Here is a 26230-nt window from a genome sequence, read left to right on the forward strand (position 1 = left end):
CTGCCTCAATTACTTGTGTGTCTGCAGAAATTTTGAATTGATCAGAATCAAGTCTGGGATGATGCCTAAAAACTTACTCTGTTTTGGAGGTAACTGCTTTTGTTTCTGAAAAAAAGTATTAATATAGACCAGGAGAGCATTTACACAAAGAGGCTAGGTACATTTCTCTATGAAGTATGCTTTTACTACTGCTGTGATAATATTCTAACACAGTATATGTATATGTTGTTTGTGTTACATTTGATGTGAACTATACCCACACACAAAAGCCTCTATTTCCCCAAGAAGATAAGCAGCTTTCTTCTCTACAGAGAAAGTCCAGGTTATGTTTAACCTCTCTGATCAGCTTCCTATTCTCTAATAGCTCAAGGCCAAAAGCTCAGCCCCTCAGAGATGCGGCCCCTTTTAATCAGCGTTGATCACACGTAGGTTGCTTAGTGCTTCTCCAAAAGCACATTTTGATTTTCCTATTTCTTTCAGTAAGAAATGTTTTATGTGGCACAAACTGAAGTGTTCTCTCCACTTGACAGTGAGTGTAGCCCACTCCTTTCTTCCAAGAGAAAAATGAACATTTTGTTTGCTAAAGCATCAGTAAATTGATGTGACTCCAAGTGTTTGGGTTTTTTTCATTTTCAGTGTTAGCAGCTCTAAAACAGGAAATTTAGTCTCCTTAGCACTTTGTCTTTCTTATGCAGGGTTTTGTTTTGATTTGATTTTCCTAGTGTGGGGAGGACCTAATTTTTGGTCCTGCATTTGAGATTTTATGTCCTGTGCTTCAGAGATGCTCAACACTTTCTTCATGTGCATGCAATTAATGACCCCTGAGTTTTCCATAAGAAACAGAGGTCACCACTTGCAGAGCTTAAAACTGCTGGAAGAGAAATGCATACTTAATTATTGGGCTGAAGAGTCGCCTTTGGAAACCTGGGGTGTGAGGGTGAACCCTGAATTTGGATTTAAGTTCATGTTCTGTCAAAAAATAGTGCATTATGCTGAGCTTGCTTGAACAGGAACTAATTTTGTAGAATGGTAATTGCTTTTACTTGCAGTCCACTTCTGAGATTGGAATCAAAGTCTACAATGACGATGAGCTCTGTCTCTACACCTATATATGCAATGTTCTTCTTACAGTATTTAAACCCTAATTTTCCCAATGATGGCTTTTCTCCCTTCAGGATCCTGCTTCATTGTCAGTACTTCCCTTCAGTTACTTCCATGTTGGTTCCTGTAGTAATGGCCTATCCTCCCTATCCCTTTAAGAAATGGGATACTTATACCTTCCGTTTGCACTGCATACGTAAGAGGAGATTGCTTATTCAAAGGTGAAGACTCCCTTTAGTAACTTGCTGTTCTTAAGGGTGCTATCTGCCTGTCTTTTCCACTTGCATGTTACCACTCTCTCCACCTGCATGTCCATCTGAAAACTGCTTTGATACGTGCGAGATATGCAGCACTGTTCTTCAGGAATAGATGCAGACATATCAAATGAGAAATTACAGTGGAACCTATTCATAGTGAATTCAGGTTTGTTAAAGCTCCATTGACACTGCAATGGAATTCATCAAATATTAATTCATTGCAAATCAACATGTGCAATTACACATGCAGTAGAGATCTACTTACAATGCAGTGTAAAATGATGCCTTCAGTACAATAGGGTTCTACTGTACTTATCCAAGGTGGGTGACTTGTAATTAAGTACACAAGAAGTGGTTCTCTGAATAAAATATTAAGTTATGTGTGCTAGCCCAGTGCATGCTCTGTCACATGTTCTTCATAGTGTTATTGCTATTGGCATTCATTGTACCAAACAGCAAAAACAAATTAGAACTTTAACTGTTAATATGTCCTCTCAATACTTGTTCTGTGCATGGTGCCATTGTCAGGTAAGCTGTTAAGAACTGATGGGAACATTTTTTCTTCTTTCCTTCCCAGGATGATGAGCCTCCCACCAAAGGGAAGAAGAAGAAGAAGAAAAAGGAGGAAGTAGTCAATATTGATGTGGACGACCCAGAAGTCAGCCGCTTTCAGTATCCCTTTCATGAACTGATGGTATGGGCCGTGCTGATGAAACGGCAAAAGATGGCACTCTTCCTTTGGCAGCGAGGCGAGGAAACCATGGCCAAGGCACTTGTGGCCTGTAAACTGTACAAGTCTATGGCCCAAGAGTCTTCTGAGAGTGAGCTGGTGGACGACATCTCTCAGGATCTGGACAACAACTCAAAGTTAGTAGACGCAGAGCAGACTTTATATCTACTTGGTATAGGGGGTTGTCTGACCTGCTAAGAAGCTTTTAGTAAAGTACAGCTGATTTCTAGAATGTAGCTTCACAGAATGCCATTTGGAGATGATTTATCAACAGTAAACAAGCCAAAATGTGGTCTCAGGATCTAAAGGTAACACTAGCAAGCAGAAGACTTGCATTTTTTCTGACAGAACACATTCTTTCTTCAGCTCCTCTCTCTGTAAAACTAGCTAGTTTTATTCCACAAAGTTATTTTCAGGATTTACTCACATAAATTAAGGGGTATCTTATGATAGATCCAAACTGGCCTTAAGATGTTACTGATCTAAGATAGTTCTCTCTGGTCACTAAAAATTTGTTTGCAACTTTTGTAGACTGTCCCAAATCAAGCTTGAGACTCATTTTTTCTTGTCATTGTACATGAGTGTGGAAAAACATGACTTCCTGTGAATGGAATGAAAATCCAAATGCAGGCAAACACTGATATCTAAATCAAACTTCACTGGACTTATCTTGCATTTTCCAGAGATTTTGGCCAGCTGGCTGTTGAACTCTTGGATCAGTCCTATAAACACGATGAACAGATTGCCATGAAACTACTGACCTACGAACTGAAAAACTGGAGTAATTCTACCTGCCTGAAATTGGCTGTGGCAGCTAAACACAGGGACTTCATTGCTCACACATGCAGCCAGATGCTCTTAACAGATATGTGGATGGGGCGACTACGCATGCGGAAAAACCCAGGCCTTAAGGTATTTCTGTTCTGAAATTGTTTTCAAAGATAGTTTGTTGCATGTAACATTACATTATACATAATGTATGCATAGAACAAATCAGCTTACTAATTATAGGTGTTTTAAGAACATATCTGTTTTAAAGCTAATTTTTTTGATTTCCAAATTCAGGATATCTAAGGAACATTACCCCATGACAAAGGAAAATATAAATCCATAAAAGGTTTAGCATGATTGGAATCTGAGAGCAAAGTTGTGGCTTTCAATGAATGATGAGATCTGCATACACCTTTGATTAAAAATTAGTTGGATACAAGCAAAAAGATCTCCACTGGGGGTCCACGCAATGGGAATAGAGAGAAAATGAACCAGACGTGGACACGTACTTCTTACGTTGCTTAATATTGTACTAGAAGACACGGAGTTGAGACTCAGTGTTGAAAAGAATGAAATCTGTGCAATTGCATTGTGTGAAACTATGTGATTTTTATTTCCCTCTTCTGTGATTTGATGATATGGTCTTTCTTACTGATTTTTATATTTCCTAATTGTTGGATTTACAAAAAAGCTGAGTCATGTGAAGAGGCTGGCACAAAAGGGAAACATGAGTGAGCCAACGTTAAGGAAGCAGAGCAGTGTTTGCTTGTGTGTGTTTTCATGTGAATATAATCCTTTCTTTGTTACATTATGCAGTTACTGTCACCCATATGGAGGCCCATCATGATGGTGCCACCTTCAGTCTCACCTCCTTATTTCCTTAAATCCCCCATTACTGACAAAGTGCCACGCCTATCTTCTCAGGTCATACTTCCAAGATTGCTGACATACGTATTGCAGTTTCTCTGTTCCTTCTTAATTTATTTCCACTTTCCCAGGCATCCCTCTTAAACCTCTTTAAAATCTTTAGGCAAGTGTCCTGCCTTTCAGGTTGCATCATGGTGCTTTCTAAATCTGTTTATTGATTTCCTGTCTTTTCTCCAAAGGATTAATCAACCTGCTAACATTCTAGTTTCATTACCTGCATTCTTTGCTTTGCTCCTTTTCTGTACTTCGGCAACTCATGCTTGTGTTTCTGTATCTCAGCAATCTCATATAGTAAAAGAACTCTCCCAGTGCTATCTGCAAAGCTTCTTTTACCTTTCACACATTTTTTTTAACTATTAAAACTAATTATATTCCGTGACTAAGGTAACTATAAACTCCAGTAACAAGCCTGATGCCCTCTTCCAGCCACCACTGTGTCCATTCCATGGAATTTCTCTACTCAACTCTAATTCTGGAGCACAATTTCTTAATTGCAGTGTATTTGTGGAGATGGGAAGCCTGCCAGGGTGTCATCTTTCCATACAAGACCTTATTGCCAATGCTTCAGAAGTACTACTTACTCATTTTTGTAGGTTTGTGGATAGCAGAGTATCTTGAGTACTGTACAAAAGAAAATATTGTTTATGGGATTTGCCTTGTTATGAAATCTATTCATGTAAACAAATATTGCCACCTGAGTTGGATTCTTTCTTGTTGTACAGGTTATAATGGGGATTCTCTTGCCTCCCACCATCCTTTTCCTAGAGTTTCGGAGTTACGATGATTATTCTTACCAGACATCAAGAGAAAATGAGGAAGGCAGAGAGAAGGAGGAGGAAAATATGGTCAGTAATGGAGATTCTTAGGAAGTTCTAATATCTCAAGAACGCTCAGTTTTCTAACTTCTCTGATTATGCTGTAGGTCACACAGGTTAAAATCTGAACTGCCTCTGTGGGCTGAAAATCAGTGAAGAGTTCTGGGAGTGTATAGGCTGGATTCTCAGGGCTTATAAATTATCTGTGTAGTTGCACAGATTTACGGAATTTGTATTTTTGTATTTTTAAAAAGAGGTCTGTTGTTCAGAGGAAGCATTGTGTAGTTAACAGTTGGCTGGGGCTGTAGTTGAGGAAAAGCTACTATTTTTACTATTGAATATTGATGAAAACTGACAACTTTGGTCTTCCAGGATGCAAATGTGGATGCAGGCTCCCGAAAAGGAGATGAAGAGAATGAAAATAAAAAACAAAAGAGCCTTCCAATTGGAACAAAGATCTATGAATTCTATAATGCACCTATTGTCAAATTTTGGTTCTACACAGTAAGTCATGATGAGTAAACTGATAGTGATCATTTTTCTCACACCTGTGAAACTTCAAGGATTTCAGTGTAAAAATAATAACCAAGTAATAAATAAATAAATAGTGCTGACTTTCATGGAATCTGATGAATAAAGCACTCTCTTTATTCAGAGAAAAATGCATAGACAGTGAAACAGAATGAATAACTGAAGCTTATGCTGTCAGCCTCTAAAGCTCCTACACACTTTGAAGGAGGCCCTGTCTGGCTAATCATATGCCTAACTCAGTGCAAGCTCCCCAATCCAGTCACTCAATCCAAACTAGGCTGGATTCTCTTGCATTCTAAAGGCTCTGGCTCCTGTTCTGCCTTGAAACATACTTTAGCACCCAAGAAGTAACACCATAGTATCAGTGCTTGCCATTTGCTCTGTGGCAGTTAGGCTCAGATGAGCGCAACCTAGATGGAAGCAGAGGTCGCAGTCTGCAAAGACGTAATAGGTACTTTTCTCTTACTTAAATAATTAGAACCAATCTAAAGATAAAGATTTATTTTTGACAAGAATCTGATTTTCTTTTTAGTGCATCAAGAATTCTCTGGTGCTAAACTCTGTTTTAATAGGAAGAAAAAGTATTCATGCTACTGCTCATAAATTTTGTGTGTGCCCTGTAAAAGATACTGGTTTCTTTTTTATTCAAAGCTAGGACTTCCAATACTCAGTATGTCATAATATTATATAGGTCTTTAATTTTAGCACATCATAATCACAAAACACTATACTGATCCCTTTCTGCTGCCTGTATTAATAATTAACAAGGAGAATTCCAATTTAATTTCAAAGAAAAGTATTCAACATGGTTTCACATGTAAAGAAATTACATTTTAGTAGATTAAAAAAGCCCCAGGCACAAAGGGCCTGATTTAGATGCTTTGGAATTGTTGTTTTGCTTCTTTCAACAAATGAGATAATTCAGCTGCCTGGATCATATGTTCCACAGCATCTGTCATTCCTTCACTTGTTGGAGGCCTGTGGCCTCTGCCAGTGGGCATGGCAGCTATAGGAAGGGCTTTGCAGCAGGCTCACTTAATTCAGAGAAAAAAATGTTTTTTCTTGTGCAAGTAAGGATCTTCAACACCTGAATCTTTCACACATATCCTCAATTTCTGTGTTCATACATGTTTGTATGAACGTCACAATTTGGGCAGGCTTCACCTTCATGCATTATGCAGGCCCCTCAGCTAAGAGGATTTTACTGCCTTCTGTCTGGTATTTCTTCTCTGACATGGTGATGCAGCCTCCTGTACTCTTAACAAATTAGGCTTCAGCAAGAAACTTGTTCCTGAGACTAGGGGCTGCTTAAAGTAACCAAAATATCTGCAAACCTACTGTTCATGCAGATGGGTTTAAGTAACAGGTACAAGAAGAGGTGTTGTAGGGACTGATATATGAAGTCTGTATACCTCTGGCTGCACATAAAGAATATATTCAGCCTAGGTGGCCTCAACCACGTTACTGCAGGGTGGAGAAAAGCAACTGACTGGTGTCGCTCTTTATTTCCCCTGCCCCTCCAAGCAGGTGCTGCTCACAGCCCTGCCTTCCAGTTCTGCTTTAGATCTGTTTTGAGATGGTGAGTAAACATTTCACACTGAACATTTCATTCTTTAGAAAACTCCATTTTCTCCCTGGAAAATCTTTTGGTTTATTACTGCTTTGTTTCCCCTTTTCCTGTAAAGCCATTGAATCCATTTTGGGTTCTTAACTCTGAACTTCCAAGATCTCTGAAGTTTTTAGTTTGGCTGGTCACCAGAGACTGCTGTGAGGCATGGGGACACCAGCATCACCAGTTTGACATTTACACCAGTAGTTATAGAAAACTGAATGATAGCTCTATTGACTTACACTAATAGTCCAGAACTTCCTAATGGAAATTAGTGGAGACTGATCTTTTCTTTTTGTGTGTGGCAGTCATCTCAAGTAATTGAATACTGCCTAACTGTGGAAGGATCCTGGGATCCATCACCTAAAGTCCATAAAGGCTTTATTTATTTTTTTTTTAGATATCATACCTCGGTTACTTGATGCTATTTAATTATATCATCTTAGTGCGGATGGAACGGTGGCCATCAGTCCAGGAATGGATTGTCATCTCTTACATTGTGACGTTGGCTTTAGAGAAAGTAAGAGAGGTAAAGTCTGATCATACCAACATCTCATAATCCTTAAAATGAAGCTCGCTCTTAGAGGTAAGAACGGCATGGACTTGTGTAGAGGGTTGAGAAGCCATACATGAGAGAGGAGATTCTTATATCCACAGAGTGCCAAAATACTCATCCCTGTAGAGAGTTTCACTTATAAAACATTCCCATACCTTAAAACTCTTATTGATCAAAAAGATCAGGCAAAAATGCCCTGAGGTCAGTAGTCAAAATGAATGCTGTTATTCTCTTATGTGTATTTCCAAGGAAAGTCAGGGCCATAACCCCTGAAGGAAGTCTCAGTAGATACTGTCTTTTTATTAGTGATGCAGTCCTTGATGGGAACTGTAGGCAGAGAGATGTTTTGGGGAATTAACCAGAAGTACTATCTGACTGATCTCATTACTTTTGTATGAGGAAGACATCATAAAAACTTCTACTGTATTCACATGCTGTAGTGCGGTTTGCACTTAGCCTATCCTTCTCTGATTCACAATTCCCACATCTCATACTAACTGTATTTGGAGATAAATATGGATGCCAAGTCAATAAGCCAGCTCTTCTGCTTTAAATGTTATTGATTAAAACCTTCAACAAAAAAAGGATTAATAAAGCCAAAATAGAAACAAAGATGAAAAGGGGGTCCAGAAGAGGGCCACGAAAATTATCAGAGGGCTGAAACAGCTTCGCTGTGAAGAAAGGTTGAGATAGTTGAGGTTGTTCAGCCTAGAGAAGAGAAGGCTCCGGGGAGACCTTACTGTGGCCTTTTAATATGTAAAGGGGGCTTATAAAAAAGACAGAGAGAGACTTTTTACCAAGGCCTGTGGTGACAGGACAAGTGGCAGCCATTTTAAACTGAAAGAATGTAGGGTTTGATTGGACATAAGGAAGAAATTCTTCCCTGTGAGGGTGGTGAGGCCCTGGCACAGGTTGCTCAGGGAAGCTGTGGCTGCCCCCTCCCTGGCAGTGTTCAAGGCCAGGTTGGACAACCTGGTCTAGTGGAAGGTGTCCCTGCCCATGGCCGAGGGGTTGGAACTAGATGATCTTTAAGGTCCCTTCCACCACAAAGCATTCTATATTTCTATAAAAAGGAAATTTTGCCTGCTAATAACTAAAAATATTGCTGCTTGAGACAAATTTTGCTGGCAGTGAAGGGAGTCGCAGACACTTATTGAATGTGACAAGACTGATCTTTTTTCATGACCATTACTTCAAAAATGTAACTTGGAGTGTTTCCTAATGATTTCTTTTTGGGGGTTTGTTGTGGCTTTTTTTTTTTTTTTTTTTTTTCAGATTCTGATGTCAGAGCCTGGCAAGCTGAGCCAAAAAGTAAAAGTTTGGCTCCAGGAATACTGGAATATTACTGACCTGGTGGCTATTTCAGTATTTATGATAGGAGCAATTCTTCGCCTTCAGAACCAACCTTACATGGGTTATGGAAGAGTGATTTACTGCGTAGATATCATTTTCTGGTACATTAGAGTACTAGATATCTTTGGTGTGAACAAATATCTGGGACCTTACGTCATGATGATTGGAAAGATGGTTAGTGCCTAAATTGCTGTTAATTATGTATTTCAGAACTTCATGAGAAACTAAATTCAGTTCTGATTTAAAAAAAAAAGTTTTCCATCTGAGTAGGACTCTAGTAAAGGCTGTGAAAAAGTAGCTGTATGAATTTCACACACACATGAGGTGCAGTACTCTTGCTGATAACTGCTTGATTCAAGAGGGAATCTCTTTTCTTTTGTGTTGTTTTTTTTGGTGGTTTTTTTTTTTTTTTTTTTGAACCAGCCTGTGGAAACTTGTTCACTTTGCCTGCCTTTTGCCTCCCAAAGCCATACCAATAATAAATTGCTGATACACCAAGATCATCCACAAAACCATCAGTTGTGGACAGGAGATGATACAGCAACAATTGTGTCATCTCTTTGCAACCACAGAAGAGCTCTATGCTGAATGCAGAGCATTGTGCACTTGATGCAAAAGAGAACAGGAATAGCAAAGATTTTAGCATTTTAAATATTTTTAAATATAAATCTAGTATTCCTTTAAAAGACTGGTTTTACTGCATTTTTATGTATGCTTAATTCATGAGCAGTAGTTAAAGAATAATATCAAGAAAATTATCCAGGGGAATGTGTTTGTTCTCTTGATACTTTCTTGGTTACTTTAATGCATGGTGGCAAACAGACATGCTGGTGCCTCTGTACTACGTGGTGATGATAAGAGCCTCTGTATGGTCTCTCTGTGCAGATGATTGACATGCTTTACTTTGTGGTCATCATGCTTGTGGTTCTGATGAGTTTTGGAGTAGCCCGCCAAGCTATCCTGCACCCAGACGAGGAGCCTTCTTGGAGACTAGCTCGCAACATCTTCTATATGCCCTACTGGATGATCTATGGAGAGGTGTTCGCAGACCAGATAGACCGTAAGAGTAGAATTCATAGTAAGAGTCTGTTTCCTGTTTCTGAGGTAGATGATCAGATCCAAATTAATGATTGTTTTTAATTTGGAAGTAGTGTTTTGTCTTTATATCATTGTTGTTGTTGTTTTCTTGTGACAGACTCCAGAGACTGAACAATTTCCTGTTCCCCACCTGCATGTCCCATCTCTCAGTTTATATTCAGTTATCATTGAGAGTGATACAGTCTGGAATACTCTCCTATCCAGGGATATAACAATACTAAGTGTGCTGTTTGCTTGCAGGGATCAACAGAGATCATTCTGAAACTTTCTTTTGAACCGATGTTTTACTAATAGTTCCAACAGAAGAAGAAAAATACCTTGCACAGGAGACAAAAATACACATAGCCTTTCATCCTCAACTCACAGCAGGATCCATGAGCCTAATACATTTTTACTCCCACTGATACATCTATCTACTTTCCAGAAATGTTTCCATTTCATGAGTCACTCATGTTCTTTTCTACACCTGTGAAAAAACAAAACAATATTCTGCTTGATTAGCTTTGAGTGTGGAAATAGCCCTTTTATAGAAAAGCTGCAAAGTTTAAAAAAATAACTGTCAGTATTTTAGAGGAGATAGAAACTATCATATTATTGCTAGTTTTGTGTTAATATTTGAAATTTGTACAGACAGTCGAACATGTAGCTGGCCTCCTCCAGTGTGTATCAAATAGTTTGCACTTTATCTGAAATAATATAAGCTACTATCTCAGCATTGTGTATGTGTTATTTCAACCCATATATTGACAAGTAGTAAAGTGGAAAGCTGAAGAAACTGTGAGGTCTAAGTTCAAAAACCATAAAGATCCATCATCATGAGAAACCTTTATTCCAAATGTCATTAAAGTGTACTTTGATTACTTAGAAGGGAATAAAATGTCATTAGTCTGTTTCTGAACAAGAGCTGTGTTGCAAAGATCTGCAAGAGAACCATGTTGCAAAGATCATATAGTCTTTGTTTTCCTTACGAATGCTTGTCTCGTTAATGTAACTTATGATACACTAAATTACTGTTGACATATAAAAGGTCAAGCCAGTTATTTATTGTCTGATATTGCAGTTTCAGTGCACATGTGAGCCAGGATAAGCTCAGGATCTCTCAAATGGGTTAATTGTCCCATGGGGAGGAACAGACTGTAACAGTGTATCCCTTGCCTTTGTGGCTCATAACGTGCATTCAAATCCTACTTCACTTTGAACAAAGAATGCTTGCCAATGTAGACAGTGTGATTTCTTTATAAATCAAAACTCACACCTTACCAACAATACTGATCTCTTTAGTGTAAGTGACGTCCCTGACTTCTCTCATGCTTCTAGTTGTTTCTCAATTATATACTCAGCATCCTTTGAATTAGAAATCTTTCTTCAGCAGTGCAAAAGATTTTGGGGAAAAAAGGTTCAGGCTTTCCAGTTACACAAGTTCAATCCAGCTACTTGCTCCACTAACCTTCCCAGGTCAAAAGCTTTGCTGTGTCAGTAGCTTAAACATAAGCTAACTTGGAAATGTGTGGTTTTGTTGTTGTTTTGATATTGAAATAAAAGTGGTGTGGCTACGCAAGGAGTTCTACTGGTATAACTAGGCTGCATTACAATTATACTGTAAATTTCTTATGTCTAGAAGTCTGTGGACTGACTTCTGAAGATCTTTTTGCTTTCAGTAAGATATTCTCACTCTGACCTTTCCGTGGTTCTCTAAACACCCCACAAAAACAACCTTAGAAGTTGTTGGGGAGTGATTGCTATGGGCAGTCTAACCTGACTCTGTGTCAAGTGCTTATGGGTAGTTTTGCCAAGGCCCGTTGAGTGTAAACAATTTATGTAAAAAGTATTACATCTGAAAGAAGGTAGTTGGACTTCTATCAGTAGCTTCACTGAGGACAGGATGTCACCTAAAGATGAAGATTGCAAATCACAGAATTGCAGAGGTTGGAAGCCAACTTTGGAGATCATCTAGGCGAACTTCCCTGCTCAAAGCAGGGTAAATTAAGCAGGTTGCTCAGGGGCCGTCCAGTCAGGTTTTTAATATCTTGATGGATGAAGACTGTGCAATCTCTCCAGACAACCTGTTTTTAAATGGAATTTCCTATATTTCTATCTTTGCCCACTGCCTCTTCTCCTTTCACTGGATACCACTGAGAAGAGTCTGGCTCTGTCTTCTTTACTCCCACCCACCACCACGTATTTATAACACAGGTAAAATCTCCCTTGACCCTTCTCTTCTTCAGGCTAAATTATCCCAGCTCTCTCAGCCTTGCCTCATTTGTCAGATGCTCCAATCCCCTTAATCTTTGTGGCCCTTTACTGGAGTCTTTCCAGTATGTCCATGTCTGATTTCTATGGGGGAGCCCAGAACTAGACACACAAGTCCAGATGTGGTTTCACAGAGCTGAGTAGAGGTGAGTAATTACCTCCCTCAACTTGCTGGTAACACTTTTCCTAATGCAACCCAGGATGCTTTTGTCTGGTTCATTCCATTTAGATGTCCACCAGCAAGAAGTTAGTGGCATCTAGTACTCAACAGCAATGTATTCTTAAACAATAGAGAAGCCTGGTTGAGTTTCTTTCAATAGTGTGATTTTTCTTACAGTCACAATTTAGGGGGTGGCAAGCAAGTATCCATACTGGTAGTCAAAATGGGCTTTAATGATATTGTACACTGTAATAACATTAATATCATGACTATTAACGGAAACATAACTATTCAATAGAAACAGCTGGCAGACTCAAAGCCAGGGTGGTTCTTAAAAAAAAAAAAAAAAAAAAAGATAAAAAAGGAGGAAATGTTTCCATAATAGCTAAAAGAATGATTTTGTGTGATAATTTTGAGTTGTTCTGTGTTCGTGGTGACCGCCAGTTTTGTTTACTTGCCTGAAATATCATGTATATTTAAATGATCATCTGCCAGAAGCATTTTGTGATTTATTATTAATATCATGAATTCACTGCCGTATGTGACATTTGGGGAAAACAACATGAAGAGGAAATTGCAGAATGCAATGCATTTTTAATAAAGACATTGTTTCTAAGCATATGTCTCTACTGTTCTGACATTCAAGCTGCTTATCTTTTCTTGGCAGCAAAACTGTATTTTCAATCATCTTTTTTTGTATTTTTTTTCAATATTATTCTATTGTTTTCTTTCTTTCTCTCCCTGCCTCCTTTCCTATTCCGTTCCTTTGGAATGCTGTTCAGTCTATGCCATGGAAATTAATCGTAAGTCTCTGTGGAGAGCTGATTATCTCATTTAGCTGAATATGTTCATTAATCTTCTTCTTCACTAGATACTGACATTTTAATTATTGGTCTCATCCAATATTCAGGTGTGAATCTTGTTTTTCTACTGTAATAGTTTCATTTGAAAAGAAGCAGAGGAAAAATATTTTAATACAGATGCAGATCAGAAGTTTTAATTGAGCTTATGTGGTTGCTATGACTTGTTTCTAGTACATTTTCAGTAAAATTATCTTTTTAAATTATGATGCATGAGTGTCATGGTATAGCTAATTCCCTTTGATTACCTAGATACAATGTTAGTGTTTCTTTGGCAGTACTTTCATTGGTCCATGTGAATAATATTATGATTTGCTTGAACTTCCTGTTACACTTTTCTTACGATGAACAGGAAAATGTGGGTCTGATGTCTGAAAAGCAAGTAAAGTATATTTTATTAATCATTGTCTAAATATCTCTTAGAGTCCATAGTAAATAATACTGTTTTCAAATAACTTGAAGTATTTTTCAGGTGAGGTTGAAGCATTGGCTTTTTTGCAAAATGCTTGAAAATATTGGTTTGTCGATTCACATAAACTAAATCTGTAATAAAGTCATTGTCAGACTTAGTATTTACTAAGATTTCAGCTAAAGAACCTGTGGTTGATAAACACTTTACCCGCTACTAAATGGTTCCAAAAGTTATCCTTGTATTTGAAATCAGATACACTGGCACTGCACTTAAAGACAGAACAAACTTTCTGCATTTACCCAACTACAAGGCAGCTCTTACCCAAGACAACCTATGTTTTCTTAGGATCACTTCAGGCAATTTTGCTGTTACTAATATAATTTTCATTTTATAATTTTATCTCTGGTTTAAAATGTTATCTAAAAATTTAGAATTATTGTGAAAAATAAGGGAAACTGAAATTGGCCCGAAAGTGGGGCAGGGCCACCTGCTGGTATCATTAACAGCCCCAGACAGGACAAGTGGTAGTCGAGGGTCCATCCAGGGAGTCCCGTCAGGGGCAAAAGGAGACAAGGCTAGACTCAGAAGAGGGTTTATCCAGGGGTCAAACACAGGTCTAAGGTCCATCTAGGAGGCAGGGCTCAGACCTGCACACCTGACATAGCTCACACGTATAGTGGGTGTAGGTGTAGACACCAGGTGAAGCTGGTCAGAATCATTAAAACCTCTTCAGCACACTCAGGGCCCTGATAAAGTTTTAATTGATGCTTAGCAATCTGGGACCACTATATAAATCCTTTAATATTTTTGGCGAGTTATGCACACAGGTTTGGAGAATTTTATTTAATTTCACTATTAATATGTATGTAAGCACATTAAGATCTTGTCCTAGACTATTACTATGAGAAAAAGTTCTATATGAATTTGAAAAGAAAGCCACACTGTACAGTAAACTTGGAGCTGCCTCTCTGTTCACTATTATGGAAAATTATTTTTGTATGCTGTAGTTAGAAGCAGAATTCAAAGCAGAAATTATACATGCTTGCTACTGGAAATAAACTGCAAAATTTGTCTAGCTTGGCAAAGTTTATGCATGTGTCATCATTAAATAAATGTGAATAGTGTCTTTTAAGTATTGGGCAATTTGTGAAAAATACCTTTCCTGGTTTTTTTTTCAGCTCCTTGTGGGGACAATCTTTATGATGATGATGGTAAACGTCTCCCTCCATGTATACCAGGGGCCTGGCTCACTCCTGCTATTATGGCCTGTTACCTCTTGGTAGCAAATATCCTGTTGGTAAACCTGCTGATTGCTGTCTTCAAGTATGTAAATGATCATGCACTATCTTTACTTTCTTATTGCCGAGATAAAGTTTCTGTGAGAGCCTGTCAACTGATTTTGCAAGGGTTTGCATTTGCACTCGATCTAATTACTCTGTGAACACGACTGGCCAATATTTGGAATCGTGTATACACTGGGAAAGAGTGGAGGAAAGGTTGCTTTTAATTTGCCAGCAATTGCAGTAATGCATATGAGAGAATCTGGCTACTTCCAATTACCATTTAGTGGATAGCGATAGGCCTCAAGATTGCTCTGGAAATATGAAAAACAGAATCCCTGAAACCTGCTACATACCTGATGGAAGCCCATGTAAACACTAGCAAGCATGATTCTGTGATAGAACTGCAGAATGAAAATCTGAACATCAAAAGCAGGAGGCATTTCTACTATCACTACATCATCTGGATTATTTTTCTTTTTTCTTCTTGTTTTGCTTTTCATTTAGAAAAAGAAATTAGGGCCTTGCAGAGTTCTTAAATGACCCCAAAAAGGAGTCTATATTGTCTTGAACCAAGAGAAAGGATGGCTACAGGTTGCCAAGATCTCTGGCCAGTCCAGGCAACATGCACTATGCACATTCTTAAGTTATTTCACAAATCTATATTTAGACTTCTCTAGAGTAAAACCAAATAAATTTCTGCTGCTTGTTCTTTCTACTCACAGTTATGTTGCATGCTTTTCCTGTCATGACCTAGGGATAAAAAAAAAGAAAAAAAAAAAGGATTTAAATATCTACTTGCTAGTAAGACTTTTTGAACACACCACCTGAGAAAAGCAGGTGATCCATTTTTAATGCCCATAAACATGTAGTGTTGGAGGGCTTGTTGGCATAGGTAGCTTGTGTCACAACCACAAAAATAGTTCACCGTGTGCCCAGAATTCTACAGCTCACAAAGCCTGTCTTTCATTTGATGTATGTAGCTTAAAAGGTCATGAATTTTAAAGTGCTCCAATGCCAGTCAAATCGCTAGGGGGAAGGGGAAGAATCTTACAATGGTAGCTATTATTGGCTGAAGGACCAAGGAATCAGCAGTTTGGGAAGTAGGTCATGCTGTTAACTCCTGCCATCCCAGCATGGTTGCAAGGGGGTGAGATCTAGCTAGGGAATTCCTGCAATGCAGGAGACACCAAATGAAGGCAGATTGTTATTTTTCATTGGTAAATAATCTCATGCATACTTAGCCAAAAGAAACCAAAAGCTATGTGTACTCAAGAATTCTCTGGTTTCAATGAGATGTTTTAACTGGTTTTGTGAATGTAGATATTCTAAAGCACAGAGAATTAGGAAGGAAGTGGACAGAACATATAAAAAGGGAAGTGCCAAGATCATCATCATCATAGAAGTGGAGTGAGCTGTCTGAGCACACTTTAAAATAGCTTGAAAAGCTTTATCTAAAACAGAACATCAAGTCTGCTTTCTCTTACTTGGTATTTCATAACCTTGACTTATTGTTATCTCTGGATTGGATACTATCACACTCCTTCATATCCCCTGAATTACAAAATAAAATATCTTTATAACACGCCTCATTTCGGTGTAGAAATGATGAGGCTGTGGCTTCCAAGAACAAATTCCTTTAGAAGAATATGCACGATGTTTTCGAGACAGAAGTTTGAGTGAATAAAGTTTGAATTTAGGACGTTTGGTGAAAACTTGAAAAGTCTTCTATGTAGGTCAAGCTGATTAGCATATTAAAGGCAAACTATGTGAAGCTTCTGGGTTTAGCATACAAAATACCTTTCATGGATTTAATACTTTCTGTAATATCAAATACTGGCATGTGTTAAAAGAAATACTTTATAACCAAGCCTCAGAATACCAATTATGTGATTCGTAAATTGTGTGAGTTTCTTTTCACTAACACCTAAAGGACTTTATACAGTAGGCGCAAATAGTCTAAGAGGGGGACTGTTCTGGGTGGTGCATAAGGGATGCAGAGCACCTTCTGCTTTGCTACCCTCAAAAGGAGTAGTGAAATCATGAGTTCAAGTTAATCACCAGTTCAGCAACTTCAGCAGCATCAACAAAGAGCTGAACCAAGCAAGTCATATGGCCTCATGTTTTTATTTAGCTGCTACTTTTCTCAGTATAGGACTTGCTCAATTAAAGTAAACTTAGGGGCCTAATAGAAACTATACCTGTGTTGCCTTTCAGCAATACCTTCTTTGAGGTAAAATCAATATCCAACCAAGTCTGGAAGTTCCAGCGATACCAGCTGATCATGACGTTCCATGACAGACCTGTCCTCCCACCACCAATGATTATCTTCAGCCACATCCACATAATCTTCAAGCGAATCTGCTGTTGCTGCAAGAAGGGTGAAGGAGACCAGGATGAGCGTGACAAGGGACTGAGTATGCAAGAAATCTCTAAGTTGCTCTCTTTGCACCATATTAGCAGAAAGCAGCAGCTTTTCCAATGCTGAACTATTTTGTTCACGTTGATGGTCAAGTGTATTTGCAGAAGACAGTATGGAACAAAATTTATATCAGATTAACGGCTCCTGACAATATGCAAAATGCTGTGCTGCTAATGAAGACTTTCTTAACATGCTTTCTTAAAGCAGTGGGATGGCATCTACTTAATCCAGTTTTACCTAGTGAAATCCGTATGTTTCAGAAGGCAGATAGGAAATCAGGATGAAGGGATCACAGTTTCAAATGTAATCTGTAATGTCAGCTCTGTGATTGTGAGCAATCTGTGTGTAAGAGTATCCACACTTTCATTCCTCCATGGTAGAGATGTATTTGTCATTTCACAGGGGAACTGTGAGGATTCTTCTCCTAACACGCTCTGTAATTGTTGATTACTATTTTCATTGTATCCCTCATTGAAACAATCAGATGCTCACAATTGTCCCTATATTTCTACATTTCACACGAAACATATTTTGTTAGTAATTATATTTCTGCATAATATGCTTCTGAGTTAAAAAAGGGAAAAAAAAAAAAGGAAAAAAATAGCACTACAGGCTTGGGGAGGAGTGGCTGGAGAGCTGCCAGTCAGAGAGGGACCTGGGAGTGTTGATTGACAGCCGGCTGAACATGAGCCAGCAGTGTGCCCAGGTGGCCAAGGCCAATGGTATCCTGGCTTGCATCAGAAATAGCGTGGCCAGCAGGGACAGGGAAGGGATCTTACCCCTGTACTCGGCACTGGTGAGGCCGCACCTCGATTACTGTGTTCAGTTTTGGGACCCTCACTCCAAAAAGGACTTTGAATTACTCGAGCGTGTCCAAAGAGGGGCAACGAAGCTGGTGCAGGGTCTGGAGCACAGGTCTGATGGGGAGCGGCTGAGGGAACTGGGGGGGTTTAGTCCGAAGAAGAGGAGGCTGAGGGGAGACCTCATCGCCCTCTACAACTACCTGAAAGGAGGGTGCAGAGAGGGGGGGATGAGTCTCTTGAACCAAGTAATAAGTGATAGGACAAGAGGGAATGGCCTCAGGTTGCGCCAGGGAAGGTTTAGACTAGATATTAGGAAGCATTTCTTTACAGAACAGGTTGTTGGGTATTGGAATGGGCTGCCCAGGGAGGTGGTGGAGTCCCCGTCCCTGGAGGTGTTTAAGAGTAGGGTCGACATAGCACTGATCTGGTGTAGTTGGGAACTGTTAATGTTAGGTTAATGGTTGGACTGGATGATCTTCAAGGTCTTTTCCAGCCTAGATGATTCTGTGATTCTGAAGTAAATGTAACACTCCCTCCAAATACAAAGAGGCAAATTCAAGTAAAGGATGAAATGTTCCCAAGAGCTTGTATTTCCCTTGGATTTTCCTTACATGATTATAAATTTTTGAAGCTCTTATCCAAAGAATGTCTGGGAAACAATCTGTTGTATTAGATTTTCTGTGGCCTATAACTGGCATACTTTTAAGAACAATATTTAATGAAGGAACAAACTGGCAGAGCTTGCCCTAGTCTTCTTCCTGTAAAATCTAGTGAGTTTGTTCAACGTGTAGCACTGCTGTTAAAAAGTGCAGAGGTCATTGAGAAAACAGTGGATGGTCATAAAAGCAGATGATCACTGTCCTGCATGACATCCTTGAACCACTCGGTGGATAAGGAATTGGCTGGATGGTTGCACTCAAAGAGTTGTGGTCAACAGCTCAATGTCCAAGTGGAGAGCGGTGATGAGTGGCATCCTCAGGGGTCGGGATTGGGGCTGGCACTGTTTAACATCTTTGTTGGGGACACAGACAGTGGGATCGAGGCACCCTCAGCAAGTTCACCAATGACACCAAGCTGTGTGGTGGGGTCAACACACTGGAGGGAAGGGATGTGCCATCCAGAGGGACCTGGACAGGCTGGAGAGGTGGGACCATGCAAACCTCCTGAAGTTCAACAAGGCCAAGTGCAAGGTCCTCCCCATGGGCTGGGGCAATCCCAAGCACAAATACAGGCTGGGCGAGGAGTGGATTGAGAGCAGCCCTGCAGAGAAGGACTTGGGGGTATCACTGGATGGAAAACTGACTGTGAGCCAGCAACGTGTGCTCACAGCCCAGAAGTGGCCAGCAGGTACAGGGAGGGGATTCTCCCCCTCTACTCCACTCTCGTGCAACCCCCCCTGCAGTGCTGTGATCAGCTCTGGGGCCCCCAACATCAGAAGGACACAGACCTGCTCGAGTGGGTCCAGAGGAGGCCATGAAGATGATCAGGAGATTGGAGCACCTCCTCTGTGAGGACAGGCTGAGAGAGTTGGGGGTGTTCAGCTGGAGAAGAGAAGGCTCCGGGGAGACCTTATAGCAGCCTTCCAGTACTTAAAGGGGGCTACAGGAAAGCTGGGGAGGGACTCTTGATCAGGGGGTGTAGGGATAGGACAAGGGGTAACCATTTTAAACTGAAAGAGGGTAGATTTAGATTAGATCTAAGAAAGAAATTCTTCCCTGTGAGGGTGGTGAGGCCCTGGCACAGGTTGCCCAGAGAAGCTGTGGCTGCCCCCTCCCTGGCAGTGTTCAAGGCCAGGTTGGACGGGGCTTTGAGCAACCTGGGCTAGTGGAAGGTGTCCCTGCCCGGGGCAGGGGGGTGGGACTGGATGGTCTTTAAGGTCCCTTCCAACCCAAACCATTCTACAATTCTATGATAATGCGTTACATTGCCTTCAGGGCTGTGACCATCTTTGTCTAAGCGCTCATTCCCTATTTACAATATCATCTGTTCATTTAGTTCAGGAGTAGAATCTGCAGTATCTGTATGTCCATAATAATCTGCTAAATTGGATTTAAATTGACTGCTAGAACTTTAGAAAAAGAAAACTCATATTTTGTTCTTCTGTTTTGCACAGAGTTATTTCTGAATGATGAAGAGCTAAAAAAACTCTATGAGTTTGAAGAGCAGTGTGTAGAAGAATACTTCCAGGAAAAAGAAGATGAGCAGCAATCATCTAATGATGAGCGCATCAGAGTTACCTCTGAAAGGTACCTATTATAAGAAAAAAGCCATACCACTTATCTGGAACAGTAATTGCTTTTTTGCGTCTTCATTATAACCAAAGTTGAGTTAAAGTACAAAAGATGTAGATCTTGAAGAAAACCACCACCAATTCAGAAACTGTTCTGAATTCTGAGTAAGTATCTGTGCAGGTGCTTCTCTCACAAGAGCAAGGGTTTTGTTTTTCCTGCTGGTATGTCACTAAGGCTGCTGGTTTGGGTAGCTTTGGTATAAGAACATTTTTGTTCATGGTGAATTTTTTTCTCTCTCCCATCTGAAGATCACAGTTAGGCTTTTTATGTGTTTGAGCAAATTACTACTTGTTGAGCTTCCAGCAGCAAATCCAACCGGAAGAAACATTTTGGAGCTTAATGACAAAAGAACTGAGGATTCTTCCTTGGGCCTATGGTTTACACTAGGGTCCAGCACTCACAACTGCTGAATTTTAATCTCTGCCACAAATTCTCTTGGAAGCTTTGAACAGGGTGCTTAGCTTTTCAGTATGAACTTCTCCATTTAAAAGACGGTGAATATTCACATGTAAATCATTAAGCTATTCTGAAGACTAGGTAATGTTTGTATATTGCTGTGTAAGCACACAGTGATAATGGCAGTAGCCCTTTTTTTACCAGGTCACTTGGCAGGACTGTTCCCAAAGGCTCTGCCTATTCTGTTAGTAGTAAGTCAAAGGATGGGGTCTTTTGTCACTTCCTTAAAATGATGAAAAACTCTCCCTGTAATGAAAATGAGTTTAAACACTCTTTCACCTTTAATCTACCTCACAGTATTCTGATAATGAACTACTCCATATCTATCTCTCTATCATCTATCTATCTATCTATCTATCTATCTATCTATCTATCTATCTTCCTTTTTACATTTCTTATGAAGTAACTCTGTGAGCCATATAATTCTTTAACGGATAAACATTTTTCTCTTGAAGAGAGGCCCTGAACATCTTGCATTATTATATGTGAAGTTTGAGAATAGAGGAGAAATGAAGTCTGCTACATGTATTTGAGTAGTTTCTATCACACTATTTATCCATGGCAATTTGTCAAAATCCTAGGTATTGTGACAGAGAATAAAGCAGGGCTGGTAAGCCTCACTGATTCACTATGGTCTATGGCCACAAAGCAGATTTGCTTATTTCTCATGGCTTCTTGCTCCAGATGCTTCGTCATCTTTTGTGTTTGAGAGCAAAAGAATGTTAATTTAATTTCCACAGTTGATTTACTAGTGTATGATCTCGAAGTCACATTCTAATGCATTAGTTTTATATGCATTCTTCTGGTACCACCACTTCCATTATGATATAAATGATAAAAGAAAATGGGAAAAAGTATTATTTTAATTGAACTGGACAATAATTCCCCTCCCTTCAGTTGATACACAATTGAAAGGTATTTCAAGAGCTGAAGTAATCCCATACACACCAGCGTATGTTCTTTCTTATGCAGCTATAAAACCTGTTTGACAATATGCCTTGATGTTATTTTAAGTCATCCTGTGAGCATGTGATTAGAAAGTGTTTTTCATATAATTAATTGATGCTTTGCAGTGAAAGAGGACAACTGAACATGAAGTGGGTGGCACACTCAGAAATGTTAATAGTAGGCTGTCCCCGAGGGCTGCAACTCTTGTACTCTCCTGGAATGTAAATAAGGGTGAAGTTCAAATAGTCCTCTAATATGGTGTATGGAAAGCACAGATTACAAGAAATGCACATGCTTTTGATGCTACACATAGGGAAAAAGAATGATGCATGATAGATAGCACAAAATTCTGCCTTACAAAGAAATGGGTAGCTGGGTGTCTATAATGGATTACTGCACCATTCCACAGCTTCTGTTCTATGCTTCCCCTTTTATATCCAACAGAGTTGAAAATATGTCTATGAGGCTAGAAGAAGTGAATGAAAGAGAACATTTTATGAAAGCTTCTCTTCAAACAGTCGACCTTCGACTCTCTCAATTGGAAGAACTATCTGGTCGGATGGTAGATGCTCTTGAGAAGCTGGCAGGTATTGACAAATCTGAGCTGACATATCCACGTTCACGGGCTTCATCTGAGTGTGATGCTGCATATCTCCTAAGGCAGAGCAGTGTTAGCAGCTCTGATGGCTACAGCATGTACAGATACCACGTTGGAGGCGATGAGTTAACATATGATGACAGTACCGCTCCTATGTCACCAGCCGTGGGACTGCATAAAAAAGCCCATTCTCTTGGTACCAAAGAAGATGGAGCAGACCCAAGGATGCTGGTTCCAGAATACCACCCCAGTCTCCATTATACATCTAGTGCTAATACAGCAGATTACAGTAAATCTACATTAGAAATTGCACAGGATGTTTCCAGACCCCATTCTGGTTCAGGTGGTTTGGGGGATGAAAAGCAGGGGATTTTCAAGAGTGATGGAGTGCTTCCTCGAAGTATAAACCAGATGGATGCTGTTACAAACAGACAGTCAGTACCAAGATCAGATTTTCAGAACACTCAATTAAAAGTAGAACATACCAAGTTAGAAGCAACCATCTCTTATCCCTTGGACAAATCTAAAGCAATGCGCTATTTTCCTCCTGAAACATTCAGTGCTTGTCAAACCACTATGATGAAGTCAAGGAGCTTTATATTTGCACAGGGTGGGAAGCTGGTTGGAGGAGTTAACAACTGGACCACAGAGTATAGTACCATCATGGATCAGCTGTGCCCTTCTACAATTGAACAGTGGGCCACAGAGTGGAAATACGAAGTTGAGCAGCAACTTTCTCAAGAACGTCCTCCAGAATACCCTGGTTTTATCTCTGAAGCAGAAAGGCAAGCAGAGCAGAAGAAGTTACAGATGGACACAGATGATGACAGTGATGTTGGTGAAGCAGGTATGAGTGTCTCTTGCACGTCTATGCCTGCCACTGTCAAGGCTGAGAAAGAGAATTTCCTGTCAGTAAAGCCAGAAAGGACTTCTGGGTTCCCATCAGTACGCTCAAAGAGTTTGCACAGCCATTCTCGGAAAGCCAAGTCTGTAAAGGACAAATTAAATAGACCAGGACATGCCAGCAGTGTAACTAATTTGGTGGTAGCATTTGGCAGTGCAACAGAAGAACAGAAAGCTAGGCAAGAAAATGCATCCACAGAAACTGAATGTTGAAGTGGCTAATGGCTTGGCTCCTGTTTTATCAACAGTCAGGAAAGCAGCATGACTAATTGAACAAATTATGGATTTTTAAATTAATTTGTAAAGAAGAATTTTGTATATATTTATTTCTTTTAATTTTAAACTCAATAGATACATGTTCTGTTCTTAAACAAATGCTTGCTGGGTCAGGTGAAAGGAAGATGTTCTCTCAGGGGCAGATAAAAAGTAGGCACAGTCCACAGATGCCAACAGTATAGATCTTACTTTGTTCCATTTCGACCTCCCTTATAAGCTCATTTACTGACAAGCTCTTTATAAAATAAGGATGGGATTATCATGCAATAATTTAGAAAATGTTTTTTCTTCTTTTTTATCACAAGACTTCTTAAATGGAACAAATTTTTAACCAGCCTTAGTTTTTATCCTTACTTATGCAGCTGGTTTATTTGTGGCCATTGTGTTTTTCAGATCAAATTGTTGGAGGCAAGGAAAAATTATGCAGTCCCCTCTTTCACTCCTGATTTCATGCATGCTTCTTAGCTCCTCTTTCAGAAAGGCACAACATAGCAGTTTTCATCCAATAAAATAGGTCTGAGTGGCAAAACACAGATGTGTTTGGAGAAACCTGACCCAGAAAGCCATGTGTAGACATATTCTTGACCTGTCCTTGAACTTTAGTGGCATAATCTTGCTTTCAGGATCATATCTGTCCCCACTCCAAAGCATGCTGACAGCCGTACACTGTTGAAAAACAATGATCATTGTTTCAAAATGTTTAGGGAGATTTTAAGTATATGAAGTATATGGAGATTTTAATAATATGAATCCAAGATCTGCATTAGTGTTTTGCATAAATGGGGAATACAATAGAAGTCCATGTAGAGTAAAAATCCGGCTTTTTTTAAACGTCTGTAAGGGAAAATAAAACAAAACAGGAAAGGTGTTCTGACTGGGTGAGATCAAAATGTAGCCAGTTTGTGTTCAAAGCAAATTTACTGTGACAAATTCATCTTTCATTTTGCAATTTCATTATGATGACACATGAGGAACAAGGAACAGCTTTTAGGAGTTAGTCTAAACAAAAAATAAAGTTTCCAGGTGAGAACAGAAATTCCATATGTTTTCTTGAGTAAATTCCAAAAACAAATGTCAAAGGGAAAAAAAGTCTCTACAGCGAAAGTGTTTTCTATCTCTCGATGACTAAGACTGGAAATTCACAGCTATAGTTACATTTTCCCAGCACACTTGTCTCAACAGTGGCATTCTAACTACTAGGTTTGGATAGTTTTCTTCATAATAGTGTGATATTATCTGCCTCATTCTTCTCTTTTACCTTCTGGGAGTTTTGTTTTCCCAAATAACCTCTCTTTGCAGGGGATGAATGCATACGATTGAACAGACAAGAAAGCAAATGAGTTCAAGGCATGTTACTGTTCACAGAATACTGGTCGAAAGTTTATGCTTAACTCATTAACCATCAGGACTTATTCATATGTTATGTTGAAAAGACAGAGTTTCTTTTCTTCCCCCACCATCAGCTCCACAGTATGCAGGTCTCAGTATCCCCCTTGATAATGCTGCTTACAGCATTCTGCAATGCAGAGATTGATGGAAGATACTACAAATGCATTGATGGCATCAGCTTTTTATTGTTTGTATTATATTTTCATACTCCATCCATACTTACACTTTGAAGTGCTGTTACCATACTGAATGGTCGTGGTAACTGCATAGACATTTCTGAAAGCTAAGTCATGATTTACTACAGATTTTTGCTATCTTGGTCTTATTAGCAGCTTTACTGCTTTCACTTTTGTCAGAACAGTGTTGACATTTTGCTTTTCAAGTGGGCTTCTCTTTTATTCAACTTTAGGGAACTTGACATTTTGTAAAAACAGAATGACATTTGAAATTGTTTCACTTCCATGTTTACTTCTGTGTTACCATTCTATGCAACTACATAGCTATTTTGTATGTGTGGTTAAAATAGCCTCCAACTTGCCAATGCCTTTTTAGTGTTTGCTTGCACACTCACCAGAAACTGATTCATCAACAAACACAAAGGGATGCAGGTTTTCAGCACTTTGCTAAACAAGCAGTATGCATTGTGGAATGGAATACAGTATGTTGCATACCTCTTGTTACATTGTCTTTATAAAATGTGTGTTAAATCATGCTCTGTTTGACCAGTTATTTTTTTAGCATTTACATTAAAAATTTATCAGATAGCATGTAGATTTCAAACAAAAACATTTTACCTTTGTATTTATTTACTTTCTTTGTGTAAAAATATTTATAAAGAAACACATGAAAAAGATGTGAAATTAATTCAGTGTAACAAATTTTTCACCATAATGATATCCATACACTTCACTTATCTGTTTCTTCTTAGGCAGTGCATGCGCTGAACATTTTCTAAGCAAGGTTTCTTTTTTAACATTTGCCAGTAATTTTCCATAGAGTTCTCTATACAGTGATGACTTTATAAGGCTTGGATGTTTTCTGTGCTTTTGCATAGCATGAACTGAAATGATAACCTCTCTGCTATTAAATGTGAAGTAACTACACTGACTTTGGCAGAGTTATTTTAGACATACAGCCATTTTAATAAGATTTAAGTATGGCTCTGTATGTGCATAGAAGACCAATAGTAGATTTGGAGCACACTAAACTGAGTAACAATCAACACATTTGCCTGTCTGCCTGCATGCTTTCTTGAATACGGACTGAAAGGATGCAAGCACAGAATTTGCATTTCTGAAGAGGCATGTTTAATACTGCTTTTCAGGAAGATGCATCCCTCCTACTGCTAAGTATGTGGTGACTCCACAGCAGTGTCACAGTGAATTCCACTACCATTTTTTATTATATGCTTGACCTATAATGAACCAGGTCAAG

The 26230-nt window shown here is 39.2% G+C and overlaps 1 protein-coding gene across 10 annotated transcripts in view; it reads left to right on the plus strand.

Annotated features, from left to right (window-relative positions):
* Positions 1–25597, plus strand: part of TRPM1 (transient receptor potential cation channel subfamily M member 1) — a 109588-nt gene extending 83991 nt beyond the window's left edge. For 4 of the 10 annotated variants that reach the window (XM_074837224.1, XM_074837214.1, XM_074837217.1 and 1 more), the window contains 12 exons: positions 1936–2225; positions 2772–3000; positions 4509–4631; positions 4974–5105; positions 7142–7270; positions 8573–8824; positions 9536–9728; positions 12941–12961; positions 14609–14753; positions 16928–17127; positions 20049–20181; positions 22075–25597. In XM_074837224.1, the coding sequence (XP_074693325.1) occupies positions 1936–2225; positions 2772–3000; positions 4509–4631; positions 4974–5105; positions 7142–7270; positions 8573–8824; positions 9536–9728; positions 12941–12961; positions 14609–14753; positions 16928–17127; positions 20049–20181; positions 22075–23344 (3117 nt within the window). In that variant the 3' untranslated portion in view covers positions 23345–25597. The remainder of the gene's footprint in view (positions 1–1935; positions 2226–2771; positions 3001–4508; positions 4632–4973; positions 5106–7141; positions 7271–8572; positions 8825–9535; positions 9729–12940; positions 12962–14608; positions 14754–16927; positions 17128–20048; positions 20182–22074) is intronic. The other 6 variants (XM_074837215.1, XM_074837219.1, XM_074837216.1 and 3 more) reach the window with 3 other exon arrangements.
* Positions 25598–26230: the final 633 nt, after the last annotated feature.

This window comes from Strix aluco, chromosome 12, assembly GCF_031877795.1.
Source record: "Strix aluco isolate bStrAlu1 chromosome 12, bStrAlu1.hap1, whole genome shotgun sequence".
NCBI classification, from domain to species: domain Eukaryota; kingdom Metazoa; phylum Chordata; class Aves; order Strigiformes; family Strigidae; genus Strix; species Strix aluco.